At 55.0% G+C, this 23,912-nt stretch overlaps 2 protein-coding genes across 7 annotated transcripts in view; one reads left to right on the plus strand and one right to left on the minus strand.

Annotated features, from left to right (window-relative positions):
* The window catches only part of atic (5-aminoimidazole-4-carboxamide ribonucleotide formyltransferase/IMP cyclohydrolase), a 61,041-nt gene extending 55,701 nt beyond the window's left edge, over window positions 1–5,340 (plus strand). For both annotated transcript variants that reach the window (XM_048534417.1, XM_048534416.1), the window contains exons 14-16: window positions 1,844–2,023; window positions 2,584–2,739; window positions 4,975–5,340. In XM_048534417.1, the coding sequence (XP_048390374.1) occupies window positions 1,844–2,023; window positions 2,584–2,739; window positions 4,975–5,094 (456 nt within the window). In that variant the 3' untranslated portion in view covers window positions 5,095–5,340. The remainder of the gene's footprint in view (window positions 1–1,843; window positions 2,024–2,583; window positions 2,740–4,974) is intronic.
* A 1,681-nt stretch (window positions 5,341–7,021) lies between these two features.
* The window catches only part of LOC125454089 (fibronectin-like), an 89,714-nt gene continuing 72,823 nt past the window's right edge, over window positions 7,022–23,912 (minus strand). For 2 of the 5 annotated variants that reach the window (XM_048534413.2, XM_048534411.2), the window contains 9 exons: window positions 22,424–22,603; window positions 20,872–20,961; window positions 18,971–19,449; window positions 17,659–17,797; window positions 14,827–14,994; window positions 12,582–12,707; window positions 11,723–11,829; window positions 10,385–10,501; window positions 7,022–7,843 (listed from right to left, as the gene is read on the minus strand). In XM_048534413.2, coding sequence (XP_048390370.1) covers window positions 7,775–7,843; window positions 10,385–10,501; window positions 11,723–11,829; window positions 12,582–12,707; window positions 14,827–14,994; window positions 17,659–17,797; window positions 18,971–19,449; window positions 20,872–20,961; window positions 22,424–22,603 — 1,475 coding nt within the window. In that variant the 3' untranslated portion in view covers window positions 7,022–7,774. The remainder of the gene's footprint in view (window positions 7,844–10,384; window positions 10,502–11,722; window positions 11,830–12,581; window positions 12,708–14,826; window positions 14,995–17,658; window positions 17,798–18,970; window positions 19,450–20,871; window positions 20,962–22,423; window positions 22,604–23,912) is intronic. The other 3 variants (XM_048534415.2, XM_048534414.2, XM_048534412.2) reach the window with 2 other exon arrangements.

Below are 23,912 nucleotides of genomic sequence, written 5' to 3' on the forward strand. Positions count from 1 at the left end.
TGTGTGTGTGACAGAGAGTAGGGTGTGTGTGTGTGTGTGTGTGTGTGAGAGAAGGGTGTGTTTGTGAGAGAGAGAAGGGTGTGTGTGTGTGTGTGTGTGTGTGTGTGAGTGAGTGAGAGAGGGAAGGGGGGTGTGTGTGTGTGTGTGTGAGATGGGTGTGTGTGAGAGAGCGCGCGAAGGGTGTGTTTGTGAGTGCGCGAGAGAAGGGTCTGTGTGAGAGAGTGAGTGTGAAGGGTGTGTTTGTGAGTGCGCGAGAGAAGGGTGTGTGTGAGAGAGAGAGTGTGTAGGGTGTGTGTGTGTGTGTGTTTTCTTCTGCCATCCCTTTCCTTTCTGACTTTTGTCGGAGATCCTGCTTCCCTGACACGAACCCTCACCTCGAGCCTTTGCCCCTCTGGCGCCCTGTGTGCTCAACTTCTAACTCCCACAAGACATTAACCCCAAGGCTGTCACTGCAACAACCCCTATCCTGGTGCCCCAGCCCCCTCATCCTCGGTCTCCCAGTTCTGTCAGACCTCTGTTATCCTGCCGTGCCTCCTGCTGCTTCCCAGCTCCCTCCATTAGGTATGAGATCAGAGTTGGCGCCCTTTTTTTGTCCATTCTGCTGCGATGTTCCCTGATGTCCGCGCACTCCACCTGCACCCCTACCCTGTATAGCTCCTGCCTCATATCCTCTTACCTTCCTGCCCCCTTCCTGATTCCTGTATACCCCATACCCTTACCTTCTCCGCCTCTCACAACAACCCCCACTCCCCTAATGCTGGGCATGACCCAGTTCCTGCTCTTGATGACCTCGCATGACCAGAGTGGCGGGGTTAGAGGTCGCTGCTGTACTTGGCCGTGGACGTTTTGTGGAGTTGGGGAATTAGATGGCAGACCTTGTTTGGATTTTGGGAGGATTGGGTTGGGGGCGGTGGGGTGCGGTGTGGTCAAGCAGCCACGCAATGGGCTGAGCAAACAGCTGCAATATTCTGGGGCTCAGAATTTGAACCCAGCACTTTCCTGGCTGTGACTGGGCCTTGCAGGCCCCTTGACCTGAGTGTGCAATTTAAATGAAACCCAGGGATTGACATGGCCTAAAGGGCCTGAGATCCCTGTGGTGCCTTTTGTTTTCAAATGCAGAGTGTGGGCAGGGGACCTGGAATTCGCTGCCTGAGTTGGTGCTAGAGTTGGAGACCCTCAACTCTTTTGGCTTTTTGAAATAGAGTCCCCTGGGTGCTGTCACCCGCAGGGGCATCTGAGGGATGATGGGATCAGATGGGTCGCCCTGGACAAAGTGAGCTGAACGACCCGCTTTCTGCGATGGCTCATTCCTCTAGTTTCTGAGCTGTCCTTGCCCCATCCCAGCCTGTTCCAACCTGAAACTACCACACTGGGAGATCTCTCTGGTCTGCTCCCTGGGCAGCACGGTGGCTCAGTGGTCAGCGCTGGTGCCATATGGCACTGGGGACCCGGGTTCGATTCCAGCCTCGGACGACTGTCTGTGTGGAGTTTGCACGTTTTCCCCGTGTCTGCGTGTGTTTCCTCCCACGGCCCAGAGATGTGCCGGCTAGGTGGATTGGCCACGCTAAGTTGTCCTGTAATGTCCAGGCTAGGTAGGGTTAGATATGGCATAATGCAGTCTGACCAGGATGGGGTCTTGGTGGGATGCTGTTCAGAGGGTCGGTGTTACTTGATGGGCCGAATGGCCTGCTTCCACACTAAAGGGGTTTGTTGACGTTGTCAGTTCGTTGGGTTGGGCCATCGTGGGACGGCCAGGTGCCTGTGGCCTGGGCCTCATTGGGACTGTGGGTACGCGTTGCTGACGGTTTGACACTCAGCTGTTTCCACCCCTCTTCACCCTCAGGTGGTTGGCATTGGAGCAGGGCAGCAGTCCCGCATTCACTGCACCAGACTGGCAGGGGACAAGACTGACCACTGGTGGCTCCGGCACCACCCCAAGGTGCTGGCCATGAAGTTCAAAGCGGGCACGAAGCGGGCCGAAATGGCTAATGCCATTGACCAGTACGTCGGGGGCACAATGGAGGTAAGCTGGCATAGCGCGTGTTTGTGGGAGCTGGGGTGTCTGGTGCTTGGCTTCCGGAGGGCCGACGACAAACCCCAGTCGACCTTCCCAGGAATCTTCACCCCCCCGTCTGCCCCGCCTCGAGTGTGGCTAACATGGCGGAGAGGTCAAAGGTCAGCCTCACTGTTGGGGTCTAAAACCAGATGTTTACCGTGGTGTGTGTGAAAGTGCAGATTCCACCCCCCACCCACCTCAGTGAGGCAAATCCCTCAGGGAATTCAGCGGCATTCTCATATCGCTGTGCAAAAGATCTGACCTGCGTTTGTCTAGCGCCCATCGCGACCTGTGGGCAGCCTTGGCACTGCAGCAGATTTCGGCGCCGGGTCTCTGGAGTGGGACTTTGAACTCATGACCTGTGTACGCTGAGGGGCGGTAGCAGGTCGGGGGAGGGAAGGGAGCGCGCCCGTCACTGGGACGGGACTCGGGCCCTGTTGCTTCTTCGTTGATTAACTCTGCTGCTGTGCGTCCAAGGGGGCAGGTACTGATTGACTCCCCTTCTGTCCTTTGCCTGGGCCGGTCAGGAGGAGGATCTGCCCGCCTGGCGCGCCATGTTCGAGGACCCCCCCGAGCCACTCTCGGACACCGAGCGGAAGAACTGGATCTCCCGGCTGAGCGGTGTCGCCCTGAGCTCGGACGCTTTCTTCCCATTCCGTGACAACGTTGAGCGGGCTAAGAAGGTGAGTGGCTGGCATCCCCTGTCGCCTACTGTGCTTGCTGTCGGGGTTGGGGGTGTCATAGCCATACCCCGCAGAGCACAAGGCATCCAAATGCGCCGTGGACCCCGTGCACCAAATCAGTATGGCTGCTGTTTTCTGTGGGGGATTGCGGGAGTGGAGGTTGTTAGGATAAAATTGGAGGCACCAGGCCTCTCAGGCCTGTTTTGTGGTGGGCGAACCGACCAGCATACATCCTCAAGTGTCCCAGGAAAGAGTGCTGTCCCCAGGGATCAAGGATCCCACCTGAATTCGTCGGGAATGCGCTTGGGTCTCTGTGGAAACGCCGTTCTCAGGCATTTTGCGGAGTCTCAATTTGACGGGAGTGGGGGGAGGGGGGTGGAGGTTGGGGAGTGCTCCGAGTGAATTAGGTGCAGACCTTTGTCCACGGATCCCAGGGTTGGATGTGGCCTGAGGGCTGCCCATCCAATCATCACGCTCCGCCCAAAGCCCTGGGCTCAAGGGTTTGAAGGGGTGAGCCATTCCCAAAGAGAGGCCACACCTTTTGGGGGAGTCGGGGGGGGGGGGGTGGTTGGGACTGGTTTTCTCATTACGCTGGTCACATGGGAGCCGGTACACAGGCTGCTAGTCTGAGACATGGCCTTGTTTAGCATCCTGCATCTTTAACCTTGGGATGCTGAATTACCTCTCTGTTTAAAACAAAAACGTGGGTCTAGTTATTGCGCTGGATGTTTGTCGTCAGAGACCACTGTTAACTTTTCTTGCCCCTTTCCCGCACTGAAACGTAGGCCCGGCTGTTGGTCAGTCTCTAATCCCTAGACCATGAGGCTTTGTTTCATGAATAGGGAGACACTGGTCAGTCAAGCCACAGTCGGGAATGACGCGCAGTTTTGGCTCTCATGGGGCAAACTCCAGTCCGTCGGGATGTTGCCAGCAGAAAGGAAGGAGGAATGAGTCGTACAAAGTGTTTTGCAGAACCAGTGTTGCCGCTCCAGTGCAGAGAAATATAATGGGGGCATCACACGTTGTTGTTCAGTGGGAATTAATGGTGGAAGGCGATTGAATCTAAAATGTGGTTAGACTCGGTTCTGAAGGCTGTTGGGGGATTTAAGATGCACCCTCCTTAGTATCTGCTGAACCTGTGGAAGAGTGCAGTGGGACTGGGCAGAAGAAAAAACTGCATTAGGACAGGCTGTTTTGAGGTAGAGCAGAGATGGACGTTGTCTGCCTTCTCTATGTTGTGCCCTGCGGTAATACTCATTCATCTTAAGCCTTTCCCCACTGAAGAAAAATCGGTGATGATTTGCTGTGGCTCAGATCTCGAGAACCAAGTTGGATTTAGTTAATAAAAAGCACGTTAGCTCATGTCTGCTGTTGGCGGTGTGACGCAGCTGACCTAAAATGGCAGCTTGACAAACTATTGGACATGCCTGAGGCGATCGTGACAATCACCTACCATAAGGAACATCTCTCAATGTTTAGGTGTACTTTTTTGAGATGGCTTTGTGCTGACGTGGTGTGTGTCTCTGTTAGAATGTACTGCAGTTGGAAAGAATTAAAGTTGATTGATTTCCGAGTAAACAAAGTAGCTATGTAGGTTCTGCGGTGCAGGAACCCTGGGTCCGTTTTGTTAGGACCCAGCCTTGCTGGGCATGGAATTATAGTGGGTTTCAATGAGGACTAAACAGGAACAAGAAGCCAATCAGCTTTTTGTAGCTCAGTTAAGGTCATAGCTGATGAATACCCTAACCCCCCCCCCCCCCCCCCCCCGTTGACTCTTGAATATGTTCACCTTTAATTTTAGCTCTTAACTTCAGAGTTGTTCCACTGTATCTGTTTTAGTGCAAACTGAAAGAACTGTCAATGCTGAGAGTCAGAAACAAAAGCAGAAATTGCTGGAAAAGCTCAGTAGGCCTGGCAGCATCAGTGGGGAGAAATCAAAGAGTTAGAGTCTGTTCTGAGGAAGGGTTGCTGGACCCAGAGTGTTAACTTTTAACTTGTCCCCAAAGATGATGCCAGACCTGCTGAGCTTTTCTAGAAACTTCCCTACTTGTCCTCATCATTTTAAGCCTCTCCGTGTAAGGGTACTGTTTTGTTCGTTCTTCCCGAGGTGCGGGTTCCCTTGCGGGAAGTGTGCTGCTTCGGGCAGGGTCTTGCGGGACGAGCGGGAATTACAGACTGTATCCGTGTTAAATTCCTGCCGTTTCTGTCTCTCCTTTTCCCACCCTGCCTGGACAGAGCGGAGTTGACTTCATCGTCGCCCCGTCTGGATCAGCAGCCGACCGGCTCGTGATTGATGCCTGTGAGCAGCTGGGTATAACACTGTTCCACACCAACCTGCGGCTCTTCCACCACTAGAGGCTATACACATACGCACGCACGCACACGGTTCTCAGCCCTGTGTGACCCATTCACAGGCCATTATCGCAAAGAGATGTTGTTTGTACTGTGGCCCAGATTGAGTTGGCAGAGCGCGCCCTGCCTTCCAAAGATTATCAACTTGTTTTTACATCTGAAGAAAATGTCTGGGGTGACAGCCACTCGCTGGAGTGATGTGCCTCAGTTTAGTTTTCCCAAATAAATGCCGACAGTTCGGTAGCCGAAGCTGAGTCTTGTGTGACTATGGGGAGGAAACAGCGCGGGGGAGAACTCGGAACACCTCGTGATTTAGAGACCTACGGCACAAAAACAGGCCCTTCACTCCAACCAGTCCATGCTGACCACAATCCCAAACTGAACTAGTCCCACCTGCCTGTGCCTGACCCATCTCCCTCCAAGCATTTCTTATTCGTGAACTTTTAAACTTTGTAACTACACCCACATCCACCACTTCCTTGGGAAAGTTCGTTCCATGCACGAACCGCTCTGTGTAAGACAAAATGTTGCTCTTTGTGTCTTCTTAAGATGCGAGGAGAAAGATTTTTTTTGAAAATTATGCCCTGCAGTTTTGAAATGCCCCACCTTAGGGAAATGTTACCTATCCATTCACCTTGTCTATATTCCTCACTATTTTATAAATCTTTATAAGGTCCTGGCCTATACAGCCTCCCCTTATAACTGAAACCCCTTCATTTCCAGTGACATCCTCTTCTGAGCCCTCCAGCTTAATAATATCCTTCCCGGAACAGGGAAACCAGAATAGGACACAGTACTCCACAAGTGCAATGGAGAGAGAGAATGGGGCGGCACGATGGCTCAGTGGGTAGCACTGCTGCTGGGTTCAGTTTTGCCCTCGGGCGCTTGTCTGTGTGGAGTTGGCACATTCTCCCCGTGTCTGCATGGGTTTCCTCTCAGTCCAAAGATGTACAGGCTTGGTGGATTGGCCATGCTAAATTGACGTTTGTGCTCAGGGATGTGTAAATTAGGTGGCTTCATAGGCGGATGGGTCTGGGCGGGATGCTGTGTGGGTCGGTGTGGACTTGTTGGGCCGAAGGGCCTGTTTCCACACCGTAGCGATTGTGTGATCTATGATCTAGAAATGGCTTGCTCTTCTCTGGGCTGGTATCTCCAACGCTGAGGGGGGACACCTCAAAAATCAGTGAAGGATTGAGCCAGCACAGATGAGGGATCCTCTGAGCCCTCAAGATTCTGTGTCAGCTTCAGGGCGACGCCAGTTTGTCCGAAACCCAGAGGGCAATGGGGGAGTGGGGTGGCACCACAAGAACTCGTAGAATCTAGTGGGCAGTTTCAAGAACGTGAAACCATCGCGGGATGGTGGAAACCTTGGGAGGAAGCAATCAGGCCAGGACTGTCCGCAACAGCTTGAGAGCGCGGTCGCGGTCAGTTCCAGAATTCTTGCCCGCCTCTGCGTGACGATAGCGCATGGAATCCGGCACAGAATTCAGGGAGACGGGAATGTCAAATGGGGCCTGATCATAGAACAGTACAGCAGCACAGTACAGCCCTGCAGCCCACGATATTGTGCCGACCTGTCATCCTACTGAGATCAATCTACCTTGCATACCTTACAATTTACCTCCAATATGCCTATCCAAGAATCGCTTAAAAGTCTCTTATTTTCCCCAATGAGCAATTCACTTGATGCTGCAAACATTGTGGGGAGAACAGCACCACCTTCCTTTTTGGATAATTGGGAGCATGGGCCGTGAAAAGGTGCACAAACCTGGGTAGGGTGGGGTGGGGTGGAGGGGAGGGTGTTTGAGGGCTGGAGGAAGAGCCTCAAATGGCGCTGTCTTGGCCAACTGCAGGGAATATCGGGACTGTGTCCCTGAAATGGTGCGAAGTGCCAGAGGGAGGAGAAACCACGCGTCACTTTTTTTTTGTTTTTTGTAAAAGTTTTATTGAATTGAGGATTTTCCGTCCGTAGGTCAGAAAATACAAAGGCACTGGCATCTATAAACACTGATCGCGGCAAATATACCGACAAACAACTAGAAACACGATCGCAAGAGCAGTGCCCAATCCTCGTTTATGTTAAACAGTATAAAAGGTTTACAATAGAATAAACACTGCATGGGTGGGGGGGGGGGGGCAGAAAGGTTTCAATTAAAAACAGCTCATTACAGTCAAGACAATTACAACATTGTGATCATTAAGACACTTGGCGAGGGGGTCTTGCAGCATTTGTGGAATAGAAAGTTGTGTTTCTTTTTAATTAATTAAAATTGTTCATTTGATCCTTTTATCAGGTAGACTATGCTCAAGGAGGGGTGGGGAGGAAAGTGAGGCTTGGTCCTTAATGATGGGGGGTATAATGGGCTGCACTCAATAGCAACGAGCACCAAAAACCCAACTCAGTTCCGTTTTTTTTTAAAAAAGGAAATAAAAATGGAAAATGTCTGCCTTCGACTTTTTCCATGAGGGTCACTCCCCTTGTGTAGGTGCAGGGCCGTGATAGGAGCTGGAGGACAGGAAGGGAGGGGGTCAGTGTGTGTGTGTGAGAGAGAGAGAGAGAGAGAGAGTGGTGCTGAAGCTGGAAGAACATAGTCGGACGTGCTAAGCACGCGCTATCCCGGAAGCTCCCGTCGCTATTCCAAGCAGCCAATCGCCTGCAGCTCTGCTCTCGCCGTCTGTCGCCTTACTCCAGCTGCCCAGAGTCAGCCAGCAAACTCCCCTGGCTCCTGCATTCCACCGGGCAGTGTATGTACTGGGTGTGTCGAAGGGAGAGAACACACCTGGTTAGAAAACCTGCCATCTCTCACTGTCCTGCTTCAGCAATCGGTGGGGGCAGGGAGAGGAAGTGACCCCGGCAGTCACCACCCACAACAGGCACACACTCCTTTTTAACAGTCATACAGCACAAAAACACAGTCTTGTTCCCAGACTGAACTAGTCCCACCTGCTTTGCACTTGGCCCATTTCCGTCCAGACATTTCTCACTCATGAGCTTATCGAAATGTCTCATAAGGTGCTGTAACTGTACCCGCGTCCACCACATCTGCAAGTTCACTCCACGCACGAACCACTATGTTTTTTTTTAAACAAAAACTCTTAACCACCCCACCTATACGTGACGCAAACTTTAAAGAATTATTTACCTGAACCCTGAGGTCCCTCCCTTCTGCTAACACTAACCAAGGCCTTCCTTGTGTAAGTTCTGCCCCGGTTTTGTTTTACCAAAGCGCAGCACCTCGCATTTATCCAAATTAAACTCAATCTGCCACTCCTCAGTAGCCCCAGACGATTAAAAGTTCTTCGTAACCTTAGATGACCCTTTTCACTGTCTACCGTACCCTCAATTTGGTGCATGCCTTGTATGTTTTCACCTAAATCATTAGTATAAACAACAAACAGAAGTGGGCCTGGCACTGATCCCTGTGGAAACACCGCTGGTCCCAGGCCTCCAGTCTGAGGGACAACCTTCTGCCACCACCCTCATGTCTCCTACCGTCAAGCCAATTTTGTATCCAATTGTTGAGCTCCCCCTGAATACCACGTGATCTATCTTTACTAACTAAAGTCTACGGTGTGGAACCGTGTGCAATCCAAGTAAACAACATCTGCTGCTCTGTTCTTAATCTTTGTAGATGCTTCCTCTAAAAAAATATACTCGGCAGGCTGTGCCTCAGACTTTGACGTGAAGTCAGACCAGACTGTCAGCTGCTGTTCTCCTTGGTTCTGAGTCCCTTGCCTTGGACCCCTCAGGCTTAAGTGGTGCCAAAGACAGGGTGAAAGAGCTGCAACCTCAAAAGGGCGAAGGCAGCACCAGTCTGTACAGGGGAGAAAGTCCGCAACAATGCAAAGCCTCCCTTGCACCACCGTGACCCCCATTTCGAGGCAAACTGACGACACAGTGAGGGGCTATCCATTAGCGAGAGCTAGAACCTGACCGGAGCTACACGCTGATGGCGACCACCTCCCCGCTAACTCCCTGCCAACTCTGTGGATTCGTTCCCTCTGGCGGTGATTATTAACGGGATCAGAGCGGACAGTGGAGCAAAACCACAGCGAGTAATAACTAACGGGGGGTCTTTTGTTTGGGCTCGCTGACGTGGAATCGCCCTGTCGTGGAGGCTCTCGCTGCCGTCGGACTGTCTGACGGTGCTGAGCCAACCTGTTTGCTCCGAAACGCGGCCATCCCAGTGCGACGTTACCGTCAGCCTGGCGCACTCACTCCTCCCTGCCTACCCAATGTTTCCAGGTCACGTGGCGAGCTGCTATCCTGGGTCATCACTCCTGACAAATCAGGTGGCTAAGTCTGGGCCACTCTTTCTCTTACACTAAAGGGAACACACAAGTTGAATTACACTGGAAACTCGTGACACTCCCTCCCCAGCTGCTACAGTACCCACTACACATCGGAGACCTGAAGCACTCCAGCGTGTGATCACACAATGGGTGGAGCCCACCGTCTACCTTTTGCTTTATCTTCCCACAAGCTTGCAACAAAAATCAAAATCAGCAATTCGTCAAAATAGAGAAACCAGAAGGGCTGCGGATGCTGGGAATCCAAAGCCAAGCTGGAAGTTGCTGGAGAGACTTGGCGGGTCTGGGGGCATCTGCAGAGAGAAAACATGAGCAAACGTCTCGGGGTCCCGTGACCCTCCTTTAGAACTCCCGCAAGACGTGGTCACAGCCGCTTGATTTTCTCCTGCAATTTCTGACTCGTCACCGCGCGAACAGATGTTGTTATGAATTGGGGTTGGCGGGGTGGCTGTGAAAAATCGCAGCCCCTGTGGCGCCCACTGGTCTCGAGGTAGGGGTGGGCCTGTATCCATGCTGGCGGATCCTGCACCGCTCCCTGCACACCCACCGTCTCTGTTTCTCTAAACGCAATCAGTTGGGACGTCGGTAGTTGTGAGCAGTGTGCCCCCTCCAGGTTGGGCCGCACGGCTTCTGCTTCTGGGAGCCGTTGGCACGCGGAGGGGGGCCTCCGCTCAGCAGCAGGGCCCACTGCCGGGGTGGGGGGGGGGGGGCGTGAGTTGGCGGCGTGCTGGTTTCTCGAATTCGCTGCAAGGGCCATGAAATCCACCCTCCACATTGGCGCGGCCTGTCCATTAGCCAGGAAAGTCGTCAAGGGGACTACCATAATCATGAGAGATCTTTTACCCACAATGCTCAGAGGTTCGATGCCGCCTCTTTTTCTCCACCCTGCCCACCCCCGCAACTTCCCTGGTGCCAGTGCTTTTCTTTTCATGCATTTTTTTCTGACTGTGATACCGACCGCTGAGAATCGGTTTCTACTCACCCTTGTTCCATGTCTTATCTGTGTATACTGGGACAATGATGATTCAGATGACTGGCTGTTGGTTCCGTCTACCAGCAGGTCAAGCCTAGGCCTGTGGCAGTTGTTGCATCGCCAACCCTGTAAAACCAGAAGAGTCAACCCCGGGTGGTGAAAGCGCCCCCCCCTCCCCCAAGCTGGAACTTAAACCCTGCGGAGGGGGCGGTTGGGTTGCGAGGCCAGAAGTCTTGATCCTGGAGGTCAGAGAAGGTGAGGGAGGATGCCAGAGCTGAAGGAGCTGGGTGCCGCTGGTTCGGAGAAGGCGGGTTGTCAGCAGCTAGGGTTCGGTAAAGCACAGCAGTCGGAGGAATCGAGATGGACAGGAAGACGGGGCAAGGAAGGAAAGGCCGTGGATGGATTTCAACCCCAAAACCATGACTCTTAAAATGAAAATGTGGTGGTGGGAGAAGTTATCAGTGGTTTTAGGCCAAGGGACAGCTTCCGCAGCCATACAATGTCTTGTGACAAACTTCCAGCCCCTGCTGTCGTAGGACTGTGAGAAGGCAATGGCCCAAGCGGATTTACAACTGAACTATTAATCCAGAAACCCAGATAAAGTTCTGGGGATCCGGGTTCGAATCCTGCCACAGCAGATGGTGGAATTTGAACTCAACAAAAATCTGGAATTAAGACCCCAATGTTGACCACAAGTTGATTGTCAGGAAAAAAAAATCCATCTAATTCCCTTTGGGGAAGGAAACTGCCATCCTTGCCTGGTCTGGCCTGCAAGTGACTCCAGGCCCACAGCAATGTGGTTGACACTTAACTGGTCAATCAGGGATGAGGCAATAAATGCTGCCTGGCCAGTCAACGCTCTCATCGCACAAAATTACGAGAAAATGGAACGTGGCAGCCTATTTGTCACATGTTTCAAGTTCAAAGGGGTTAACCAGGACTCCAGTGGATAGACACCGGCTCTGCTTCCTGCAACATTAAGCACAATACCTGTTGTTGTCTTCAAGTCATTCATTCAGCCTCTCCCTAGCATAGTGCCTCCCCAGTACTGTGCCAGGACTGAGCCAGATTATAAACCCAAGGCTGTGGAATGGGACTTCTGAACACTCAACCTCAGGGGATGTTACCAACGGAGTTCGAGTCGACACACAATGCTGTTGACATTGCAATGAGCAGCCCCTCTTTGTGGCCTGTGCTCAGGCCTGGGTTGGGTTGCTCCCTGGGAATTTCAACACGGACCCTTGCAGTTAGCAAGACGAGGATTCATGATGCTTTGGGCTGCGTCTCTCATCTGCGCTCTTAATCCAAACTCTACACTAAGTGGAGTAGAAGCCCCGTCGTTGTTACCTGTTGCCCTCCTAAGCAAGTGCACGTACAGATGGCACCGAGGTACTCCTTCTGCCACTGTTCCCCTACGTTGTACATGTTCCCATCGTCGTAGCAAGTGGCTTCGTCTGCAGAGAGAACAGAAGAAACAGGTCAGTGCAGTCAATGACCAGCGCCAGAGATGTTCACCAGACTACAGTGGCTTATCCAAAAACCGAAAGAACTGCAGGGTGCTGGAAATCATCTCATTCTGAGGAAGGATCTCTCCATCCAAAACGTTATCTCCTGGTTTCTCTCTACGGATGCTTCCAGACCTGCTGAGCCTTCCCAGCAATTTCCGTTTTCGCCATTGACACTGGTGAATCTACTCACAGGGCGAACACCCTGTGTGTCCAAAGTGTCTCACAAACACCCTGGCTGTCAGAACACACCTTACACTCGGATTACGTCTGGCCATTGCGCAGACAGAGGGTTGGAACGTGGCATGATAAGGAGCTGAGTTTTAAGAAGGAGTTACAGCGTGAAGAGCGCGGTTAGCAGAAGCAATGGAGGAGCGATTAGCACCGGGCTGTCCAAAAGACTGCCAGAGACTGAGGGAGTTTGGGGCTGGGAGGGATTGGAGACGTAAAAGGTGCGGAAAGGGGAATTTCAGAATCGAGATCAGGAGCCAACGTCAGCCAGCAAGCACGCAGATGTTTGCTGCAGGCCCAGGGACGGCTGGCGTCAACCAAGAAATGGGCACTCTCAGACGTGGGGTGAGGGGAGAGGGTCCTGTCCTGTGGTGGTTAGCAGAAAGCAGTGGCCAGCTGCCGGTCGCGCTCCACCACGCACCCCCCCCACCCGCCCCCAACCCTGCCCACCACCCCACCAAAACACTTACGCGGTTCACACTTAAATTCCCCTTTGCCGTTGCCCAGGCAGGTGCAGCTCAGCATCTGGCCCCCGTCGCCGCGGCGAGTCCACTTCTCGCCGACTCTGTAGTTCAGACCGTTGTCGTGGCACCATTCTGGGCAGGAGAAAGAGCAGTTTAGCGAGGCGGGGGATCTAATCAAAATGCACGGGGGCCTCCTGCCCACCTGCACCCCCTTTGGAGGACGGTCACAACTGCTTCACCCTGCACTGAAGTGGCACCTCCCTCCTCTCCTCCCCTCCCCTCCCCCCGCACCATTCCCCCAAACTGACCTCCATCCAACTCGCCTTGGCCTCGCGATCATTCGTTCCGAGGATGACACGGCAGCGAAGACAGAGGCCTGGTTGACCAGGGCACGCACGCAACAAAAACAAAAAGATGCGGCGCGGGGGGTTTCCTCCCCAAAAAAACGCAAGTGCCTTTCCCCCTCTCACCTGGAGTTGGATTCTTCAGGCCCACAAGCAGGCATCTGGGGGAGTGGCCTGGCGCTGTTACCCCAATGTTTTCAAGCCTACGTGAGGGACCTTTAACGACCCTCACAACCCCTCAGTGCTACCCGGGTGAGGGAGTGCAGGCAGGGTGGCCCGCAATAGACTTGCTGGTTGAAGGAATTCAGAGCAGACCCCCGCCTCTGAAAGGCTCCCACTTTAGTTTCCATCGGTGCCGACCAGCGAGATACACTGGTTTTCCCTCGAACTGCTCAGAACGAGGCAGACCACTGCCGACAGATACTCCTGCTTTGGCATGTTGGGGGGTGGGGGTGGTGGGCAGGGGAAGGGATCCCACGCCTTCTGGCCCACTCCGTATGCCCCAACACAGATCTGGAGGCCCCACCCCGCCACCGACTCCTCCACCTGGGTCGGGCCCAGCGTCCCCACCCCTCCTGAGAGCCGACCACAAGTCAGTAGGAACGCTCGACAAGGCTACTCAGCCCGTAATGCCTATGCCGGCTCATCGGAAGTAAGATCGATCCGCTAGTTTCGTCCCATCCTTCCCAAAGCTCTGCAGATGTTCCCCTTCCACTGATCATAAAAATAAAAATGAACTTGTCTGCGTCTCTCACTGTACATTCTGGACCAGATCACTGTAGAATCCCCTACAGTGTGGAAGCAGCTATTTAGCCTGTTAAGTCCGCGCTGACCCTCCCACCCTAACCCTGCAACCCTGATGACTAACCCACCTGGCTTGCACATCCCTGGACACTATGGGCAATTTAGCATGGCCACTGCACCTAACCTGAACGTCATGGGCAACAGGAGGAAACCAGAGTGCCTAGAGGAAACCCACACAGACACAGGGAGAATGTGCAAACCTCCACACATTCTGAGCCTGGAATCGAACCCAGGTCTCTGGCACCGTGAGGCAGCAGTGCTAAGCACTGAGCTGCCATGCCATCCAATATCTCTCACTTTCACCAATTATCTTAGATTTGCCCCATTCACTGACTCTCTTGTCAGTGAAAATACTTCTCCCGATCGACTATCACAATCCTTTGTTGTGTTGAACGCTTTGGTTCAGTTTCCTCTAATTTTTTACCCCGAGGAGAACAGTCCCAGAATCTCCAATGTCTCAGCGTTATCCCTCCCCCTGGTATCACCATGGTCCCTTCCCCGTCTTCTGAAAGCCCTGCCAAACACATGCAGCACTGCTCAGGCCTGAGCACAGCATTCCTGTCAGGTGTCTCAGCAGTGATGTTGGGAGGTTTCGTGGGAACATCCTGTAGTGTGTGCACTTTGTAATTCCGTTCGGCGTAGACCAGCCGCAAGTCTCAATCTCCTTCCATCACTGTAATCACTCTCAGTCACCACACAAGACCACGCATTCACTCAGAACCACTTCTCACCCTTGGGGCACCGTCAATGCCCTGGCCAGTCGATCAAGCCTCACTAGGGTCTTGGTTTGCAGCCGACGTCCTGGTTTCCTAAACCCGCAGAAACGAGGCAGTTCCCCATGTGACCATGTAATGATCGCATGTCAAGTGGTCATCTCCAAGTTGTGTGAGCCCTCGCATTGGCCTGGGTTGGGGAGGGGGGGTGTGGTCAGGTTTCGGGGACAGGCCAATGCACCCCCAGTCATGCTTGTCTGTTTCAGCGCTTTCTACAGAAACTCTGTGTCTCAAACATGCCAAGGAAACATGTGGGGAGGGAAACGGGAAAGTGTGGGGGGGTTGCTGGTGGGGTGAGGGTTTGGGGAGAATGTGCAGAGAACTACTCACTAGTTGAGTCACACCTGAAATGACCACTTCCATAGCCTAAGCATTTACACCAGAGTTTGAAACCAGTCTCGGACATTCGCTCCCACTCCTGGCCGATGGCATAGTGGGAATTTGTGGCTGTGTCGAAGCAGGATTCATCGGGGACGAGGTGGGAGGCTTGGTCGGGAGCTGCAACATAAAAAACGAAGAACAGGGTCAACTTGGAAAGGAAAGATCCCACAACATCTGAGCTTTTGATTAAACACTCGGGATTAAAATGCAAAAGTCCTCCACTCCACTTGCCAACTGCGGCTCAATTGGCACAAGCTGTCTCTCCTCGGGTCGCGGATCCAAGTCACCGCTTATCGACCTGAGCACAGAATCCAGGCTGGCGTTCCTGTTGCAGTGCCCGGGGTGGGGGGTGCAGCACTGCCAATAGGTACAGTCACCTGGGTTAGATGCAAAAACTGCTGGAGCCCTCAATGTCCTCTCTGCTGGATGCAGGGCGGTCTCGTGGCACCTCTGCGAAGGAGGGCTCCATGGGGTTCCGCTTGGAGGTTATCCAACTGCCTGAAAGCAAACTTGGTCAGCTGTCACCAACCCCCACCACCACCACCACCAGGTTAGGTGCTGTGAGAGCTTGCTGTGCTCATGCCTCCCTCTGGACGGTGACGACAACAATGCAGGGTGCACACCTGGCACTGCGGAAGGCGCTACACAAATGCAAGCTGTTTACTGGGACTGAAGCAGAGAGATGGTAAGATTCCAGCCATGGTTGGCGGGGGGGAAATGAATGCTGAGTGCAACTTGAATTTATATAGGACCTTCTCAAGGTGTATTAGCCTGTGAAATCCTTGTGGAAAACAGATACCAGTCGCCAGCTTGTACACAGATGATGCCCGATAATGGAGATAATGAGCAGGACAACTCTGTGGTTAATAATGAGCGAACAAATGGACACCCTCTCGGGCGAACTCCACTGTCACTCTTCGAAGGGATGCCATGGGATATTTCAACATCCCTCCCCCCCAGGGTTGGCCGGGAGTCGGGTGAGGGGGAGGTGTGGCTGTGCAGTGTGCTCAGCCTTGGGTTTGATGCGTCCTTCCTCACTAACTCTGACAGGGCTGCACCCACGCACACCCCGCTCCTGCCCCCCACCACCGTGTGGCAGGAGAGTGGGGCAAGGCGAGTGTGATGGGGCGTAAACACCTGACCTTCCTTCTGGCGCAGAGAGGAGGGTCAACTCCACCCTGAGCATTACGGGATTTGGAGCGGACTATCGTTCAAGGGAAAGGAATCCAGCGTGTCGAAACGGGTGGGGGGGGGGGGGGGGCGGGCGGTCTTATCTGCGAACCCACACCAGCGGGGGGAGGGGAGCACTGCCAGAGAATCACAGGGGCGACCTTTCACGTCTGCGCGCGGGGTCCCTCCCCCACCCCGTTCGGTTGATCCAAGAATCGAAAAGGCACCCCACAACCCCCCCACCAACTCCTGTCCTGCTCCCTGCGGCTGCCATCAGTATTTGCTTTTCGAGGGTATCTACTCAAAACGTGTGCTTCAGCTGAGCCAAAGGGAGCAGGGTCACATTGGCAAACTGTCTGAAGGAGCACATTCGTTCCTGATGCCATCCTGCCTTAGCACAAAGGGGTACTGGGTTCCGCACCTGCCGCCAGGGCCTGTTACGCACCCCCTCCGCCCCCCCAAGCCAGACCACCCACCCCAACCTGTCTGCTCCTGGTCTCCCCAGTGGTGGGAGGGGCTCTTCGTGGTGAGGTTACGGAGCGTTTCATAAGGAGATGGTGGGGGACAGGGGTTAAAACTGGAACCCTGGATCCTCACACACACCCCTCCACTAAACACCCTCCCCACCGCCCCCAACCCACAACCGAGGGCTGGGAGTGCAGCAGCTCGCGGAGAATGCTTCCAGAACCCGCCACGGCCCGGGGCCACTCGCACCCGGCGTCATTCCATTTTAAAATCCGTGTTCTCGCAACCAACTAACCCCCACCCCTCCGTGGCATTGCTCCTTCCCAGCCCTCCCGTTAGCTCCCGCTGTCCCATGTGACCCTCCAGAACCTCTCCAACCCTGGCCCCGAAGGGATCGCCTCCAGTTTTAGGTGTTTCCGCCCAAGCATCTGCGCGGTCTCTCCAATCCCGTCTAAACCTCGCTGCCCTGTCCCAAGTCAAGAAACCATTCCCCTTTCCACCCGACCCCCCCAACGCCGACACCCAACATGCTTTCAACACACCCCTTCAGACCCACCCACTCGGGTGAATTTTGTTTTATGTATTGTATCAGTGCTCTGTGAGGTACTCCGGAATGGTTTACAGAAGGCGGTAGATGAATGCAAGTTATTGCTGTTGCACTAGGGTTGAAGAGAGGTGCCTCTGGGCCTTCACCTCGCATGGATGACGGGACTGAGACAGTGCTTAGTGACGGACCAAACGGGCCCATGTCAAGGACAGCCCTCGGGCCAGTTCTTAGCCGCTGCACCACCGCACTGGCCCTGCCTGGAGGGTGCAGCACAGGAGCTCCTTGGCCTCTTCTGGCCTAAGCAGGTGCTGAGCGGACAATGTCGACGGGGAAGGGGGATTCGTGGATCGAGGGTAGGTGAGGCAATCTTGGTGGGTGGGTGGGGCGGGGGGGGGGGTGTGCGATTGGTTGAGGGAGGGGAACAGATAGGCCCTGGCGAGGGGTGACGGTAGGGGTGGGCGGCACATTGAAAGTACTGTTAACCGTCTGATCTCCAGAAGTGCCCAAAGCCCTAATTGGTCATCGCCGCCCAGTCACAGGGTTACTTGGGAAGGTTCGGTCAGGTGGGGTGCCAGGGCACAGGCGGTGGCGCCACTTACAGGTACTTCCGACTGTGATGATTTCCTCCAGGATCTTGTGCTTCCCTTCCGCATCCACAGCCTCCACCAGGACCTTGTACTGCGTTCCTAACACGAGGTTGGGCAGCACGGCATACGTCGATGTGCCTGGTACCCGGAGCTGGAGGGCAAGAGATTTTATTTAAAAGAAGAAAGAAAGAGGGGGAGAGAGAGAGGAGGTAAATTCAGACGGTGCCCCTTTCATTCCCGGAGAACACAGCTGAGCGGGTGGGGCGCAAACAGATCATCTGTAAGGGAGCCGGGGGTCCCTCTTTCTGCCTGCCCTGAGGGCTCGGCCTGGTATATCGAGAGCCAGGCCTAGGCCACCTCGGTCCGGATGAGGCCTGTTGGGGGAGGGGTGGGGGGAAACGCGCATCAGGCTTGGCCACGGCAGAAGCGATGGGTTCCACCCTGCCCCTTGACCCCTGACACCTCCCCGGGCCTCCCCATTACTGATACCACAACGCCCCCCCCCCCCCCCCCCCCCCCCCACCAATCCTGGATGGGGCCACCCCAGTCCCGTCCCGCAGTGCCAAGGTGGGGTGTTCCCCAAAGTAGGAGGAGCGAAACTCGCACAAAAGGTCCTGGCCCAGCCCGAGGAAGGTCGGAAAACCAGCGGCTGAGGCTTTCTCCTGGCCAGGCCGGGGCCTCTGTTTCTTCCACCGCCTGCAGGACGTTGGTGCAGCCAGCTCAGCAATTAGCGCCACTGCATCACAGCCGCCAGAGATCAGGGGGTCGGGGACAGGGGAATGGACCTGGGTTCGATTCCACCCTCAGGGTCGACTGTCCATGCCACACCTGCGCAGGTCCTCCTCTTCCCACAGCCTGGAGACGTGCAGCTTAGGTGTGGAAGGGCCGCACTGAACCGCCCCACAGGGCCTAGGGTCGTGCAGACCGGGTGGGTTAGCCATGGGGAAACCGCGGGGTTACAGGGACAGAGTAAGGGGGAGGTGGTGTCGGGGGTGGGGGTGTACGGTAGCAGTGGGGAATTTGTAGGCATGGGTGGCATGTTTCTTCAGAGGGTCAGTGCGGACCCGATAGGCTGAACGGCGTGCTTCCACACCCTGGGCCCCGCCGTCACTCTCTTGGCCATCGCTGGCTCTGGGGAGGTGGCAGTGCCCACGCAAGTGGCTGACCCAAGTAAGTGCATATCCGGCCTCCACCAACGCACCCCCCACCCTGCCCCCACCACCCCCACAGTCAAACAACCTTCCCATCCCCCTCCCACCTCCGATAAATGACACCACTTAAGCACTGGCGGGGGGGGGGCATTGGAATTTGGAAGGTGATTTACCTCGAAAACCTTCTCCTTCTGGCCCACAGGGTGACACGTGACCAGGTACTCCCAGGCGACGGTGCTGGGTTGCCAGGAGATGATGGTCTTGGGCTGGCGTCCGTGCCCGTTGGGCAGGCCTTCCTCCTCCACCACCAGCCCTTGCGAGTGGGTGGGGCTGGTGGGGCCCTGTTGGTAGGGGCCCTCGGCGCCCGTAACTTGGCCACCGCGACCGGGGCTGGTGGTTCTCTCATTGTCCTTGGGCCTGGCCGGTCTCGGCAGCGATGGCCGGTCGTCGGGCTGGCCGGTGGTCCTGCTTCCCTGCTCGACCGACGGCCTCTGACCCCCGTCGCCGGGTCCTGCAATCGGCACACCGCGGCCCTCGTCATACCTGGTCTCTGAGGACAACTCTGACTGCTCATAGACCGAGGGGATGTCCAGGTACTCGGGCTGCCCGTGGCTTACGGACGGTGGGAGCGTGGCAAGCTGCGGGAAGGGCGCTTGGAGAGCAACGGCAGGTTGAAAGGTTAATAAAAAGCAGGCAGCGCCCAAGCCTTAGTGGTGGGGGCAAGCGAGCAAGCTAAGAATCAGCTGATCAAACCCCAACAATCCCCCCCTCTCCCCTCATCCAGGCATCCCTTTGCTGGCTTCCCTCTGTGTGCATTTCTACCCCAATGCAGAAGCACCCTGAGCCCAGTGGAAGCGTTTTAGTGGAAGCTAGACACAGGCCTGAGTGAGCCCTGCGTGGCGAAACGGCGCAAGCCAGCGGGTCCTACCACAAAGCTGCAAGAGGTCAGGCCCAGCGATACTGCGGCACTCACACAAGCCGGAGGGTTCAGGCGGCTAAGCAGTGCGGTGTGCTCAGTTGGGGTGGGGGGGCCCAGTGCATCTGCGCATGCTCGTCCTCGCGGCGAGGACGAGATGCAGGCAGAGTCTGAGCATTTTCAGCCTTTTTCCTCTCTTTCTCTCACACACGCACGCACACATACACACGCACGCACACACATGTACACACGGGAAACGTTACTCAAACATTCCCACGCTATTTCCAAACCAATGGATAACAGGATTTTAGCCCCAACACTGAAAACAGTTGGCAACAGTACAGTGTCAATATGAAGGTAGTGTAACATTCAAAACTACAATTAATAAACACTCAAAACATCTTGTAGACGGTTTCACGCCACTGCTACTGAGCGTCGGTGATGCTGGATGAGGGTGGGGGGGGTGGGGAGATGGATGCTTCATGGGTACATTATCCTGCCCATCCTTTCTTCCCTTGAGACTATTCCCCGTGCAAACTGAGCCACTGCCCAGGATGGCACAGGGCTGAGAGGGCAGGATGGTACCTACTGCAGAGAAAGGCTTGGGGGTCGGGGAGGAGGGAGGAGGAGTAGAGCAGGAGGTCACTGGAGTCCCCCTTCAACGGAACTGGCTGCTCTTCTACGTCATCACCACTTTCCCATGCTATCCCCAAATCCCTCCAGCCCGAGTAAATCGGTGACTAAAGGTCAGCTACCGAACAGTGCCAATATTCCTTCCAAACCACGACTCCCTCTTCCGAAATTTTAACTGTTTCGCGGGTCGGTCATCACCAGCCAGACTGCAGGCGGCACAGGGGGCTTCGCCCCGACGGGAATGGGGGAGGAGGGGCAGGGAGGGGTTTGCTGGCTCTTTACTTCCCCTCCCCAGCTGCTTCCCGTTTGAGCGGGAGCCGAACTCCTGGGCCATCCCCCAGGAAAGCTCAGGCGGGGAGTTTGCCTTACAGCTGGCAAAAGCAAGCCCCGTGCCATCTGCGGGCTGTAAGGGGCCTCTATGCTGGCAGGCTGGTGTGGTTTGTGGGCCCTGCGCCCGGCGAGGCAAAGGAGAACGGCTTGAGGCCTTGAACCTCCCTCCCTCCCTCCTGTGAGAAAGGTGCTTACCTGTCGTTTTCTTCCCACTCAGTGGCTCGCTCTGCAGAGAGTTCTGAACAGCTCTGATGTTGATGGTGTACTCAGTTCCGGGCCGCAGTCCTGTTCGGTAGCAGGAAAAGGAAGAACACTCGGCTTGCTTACAACATGTTCTTCCCAACCGAGGGACGTTGCTCCTTGTCCCTCCCCATACCCAGCGGTCGGGCACAGCATGAGCTTACCAGATTGCATGCCTTCCCCTGCAACGGGGCACCGGAGGCTGGAAAGCCCAGGGTGCCGCTACGCAGTGGCCAGCTACGTCCGACCAGGAAACTCCCCGTGCCTTGTCTGGGTGCTCTGGATGTGATCGGAGCGTCCACCACGACTACGCTCTTCCGGAGCTGGCCAAGTCCCAGAGTGGGGCTGCCGACCAGCAGCTTCCGGCTCAGAGGCAGGGACGCTGACCCGCTGCAACATCCTCGTCCTGAGGTCCCCCTTGGGCGGGACTCCCTCTGGCCTTCCGGCAGAATGGCGCACTGGGATCCTGTGCGTCCGCCCTGCCCAGGAGGGCTGAAGGGGGTCTCACTTGTGCCACCAGTTTTGAAAGACCGCACTCTCGACAGCGCACGGGGTATTGGTCTGGGTTGTGTAGCACCAGGCTGGGACCTGCACCCTTCTGTCACCGTTACTGACCGAGATCGACCTCTTAGCTGCACAAGGTAACGAGGGGGGGGGCCATGGTCTGGTGGCGTTAATTGTCGGGACTGTTTGAGTCCCGCCATCGCAGATGGGGGATATTTGAATACAATAAATATCTTTTATTCACTCATAGGACGAGGGCATCGCTGGCTAGGGCAGCGCCTATCCCTAATTGCCCAGAAGATCAGTTCAGAGTCAACCATGATGCTGTGGGTCTGGAGTCACATGTAGGCCAGACCAGGTAAGGATGGCAGTTTCCTTCCCTAAAAGGCACTGGTGAACCAGATGGGATTTTCCTGATGATTGGCAATAGATTCACGGTCACCATTAGATTCTGAAGTCCGGATGGGAGGTTACATGAGAAGGCAACGGCCTAGTGGTATTATCACTGGACTCTTAAACCTGGAGACCCAGATGACGTCCTGGGGACCGGGGTTCGAATCCTGCCACGGCAGATGGTGGAGTTTGAATCCAATAAATATGTGGAATTAAGAATCTAATGATGGCATGGATTTGTTGCCAACTGTTGGGAAACCCCGTCTGGTTCACTAACTGTCTTTTAAGAAGTGGAACTACTGTCCTTACCGGTCTGGCCTACACGTGACTCCAGACCCACAGCAATGTGGGTGGCTGAACTGCCTTCTGGGTAATTAGGGACGGGCAACAAACTCCGGCCTGGCCAGCGACACACACACATCCCACAAATTGATTTTTTAAACAATAAAAAAAACACACCAACAGGTTCATAGCACAGAAAAAGGCCATTCAGCCTGTCTCGAGCCTGCGCCGGGTGGCACAGGGGACATGACGAGCAAATCCGAGCCTGGCTGGCTGGATGATGGTGGGAGGGGACGCGGGGCGGATGGGAAGAGGTGACGGTACTTACCTGTAATCACTGCTTCGTGGGTATTGATGGTGGGTCGCGGATAGAGCTCCACCGGCTGTTCCCCCTTGGCATGGTAGGTGACGATGTAGCCGGTGATGCGGGCACGTGGCCGTTGCCATGTGAACATGACGCTGTTGGCAGTCGTGGAGATGAACCGCAGGTTGGATGGAGAGTCGATGGCTGAGGTGAGGCGTGCGGGGTTGGGGGGTAGGGAGTGAGGGAGAGAAAGGGAGAAGTTAAAGCTATTACTCCAACTGGGGCAAAGAGACCAACAACATTCCCATCCCGCTGCCCTGAGAACGTCTGCCCCGCATCTGACAGCCGTCCTTACCCCGACTGCGGAGGTCCTCCCGTTCCGACGCCTCCCCTGTGGTACTCAAACCCTTTGGGATGCTGGTTTCCCAAATGAGGAGGACATTTTTGTTTATTATTACTGTTCACTTGTGGGGTTTGCTGGCTGGCCTAGTTGCCCTTGAGAAGGTGGTGGTGAGCTGCCTTCCTGAGCCCCCTGCTGCCCTCCTGCTGCGGGTTGACCCACACGATTCCACAATTCTGACCCAGCGACAGTGAAGGAACGGTGATATATTTCCAAGTCAGGACAGGGTGAGTGGCTCGGTGGGGAGCTTGGAGTTGGTGGTATTCCCGTGTCTCTGCTGCCCTTGTCCTTCTGGATGGACGTGGTTGTGGGTTTGGAAGGCGCTGTCTGAGGATCTTTGGTGAATTTCTGCAATGCATCTTGTAGATGGTACGCACTGCTGTTACTGAGTGTCGCTGGTGGAGGGAGCGGATGCTTGTGGATGTGGTGCCAATCAAGCAGGCTGCTTTGTCCTGGATGGTATCAAGCTTCTTGAGTTTTGTTGGGGCTGGACTCATCCAGGCATGTGGGGAGTATCCCATTACACTCCTGACTTGTGCGTTGTAGATGGTGGGGAGGCACTGGGGAGCCAGGAATGAGTTACTCACTGCAGGATTCCTTGCTTCTGACCTGTTCTTGTAGCCACTGTATTTATGTGGTGAGTCCAGCTGAGTTCCTGGTCAATGGTAACACCAAACATGTTGAAAGAGCAGGATTGAGTGACAGTAATTCAGGTTTTCAGTGAGCGCCCTAGGATGAGGTGGTGGTGGAGGTGGGGTGGAGACGGGGGTGGTGGTGAATGGTTCAGTCCTCTATCCTTCTTGCCTGGATGGCTCAGCTGGGAGAAGGAGTGAATAACAGCATTGTGGGCTGTCGGAGAACAGATCTGGGACCAGGTTGTAGTGAGGGATGAACTGGGGAGGGGTGAGCCAAGTTAACGGGTACAGCACACAATCTGGGCATGGGATGGTGAGAAATAGGGGTTCAGAAAGACAAAGGAGGGTGCACCCTTCCCCAGCCACCCCTCCGAGGATGTGGTGAGAGGACTCAGGGGCGGCGCGGTAGCTCAGCGGTTAGCACTGCTGCCTCACAGACCCAGGGGCCTGGGTTCATTTCCACCCTCGGGCAACTGTC

This window comes from Stegostoma tigrinum, chromosome 7, assembly GCF_030684315.1.
Source record: "Stegostoma tigrinum isolate sSteTig4 chromosome 7, sSteTig4.hap1, whole genome shotgun sequence".
Taxonomy (NCBI): Eukaryota; Metazoa; Chordata; class Chondrichthyes; order Orectolobiformes; family Stegostomatidae; genus Stegostoma; species Stegostoma tigrinum.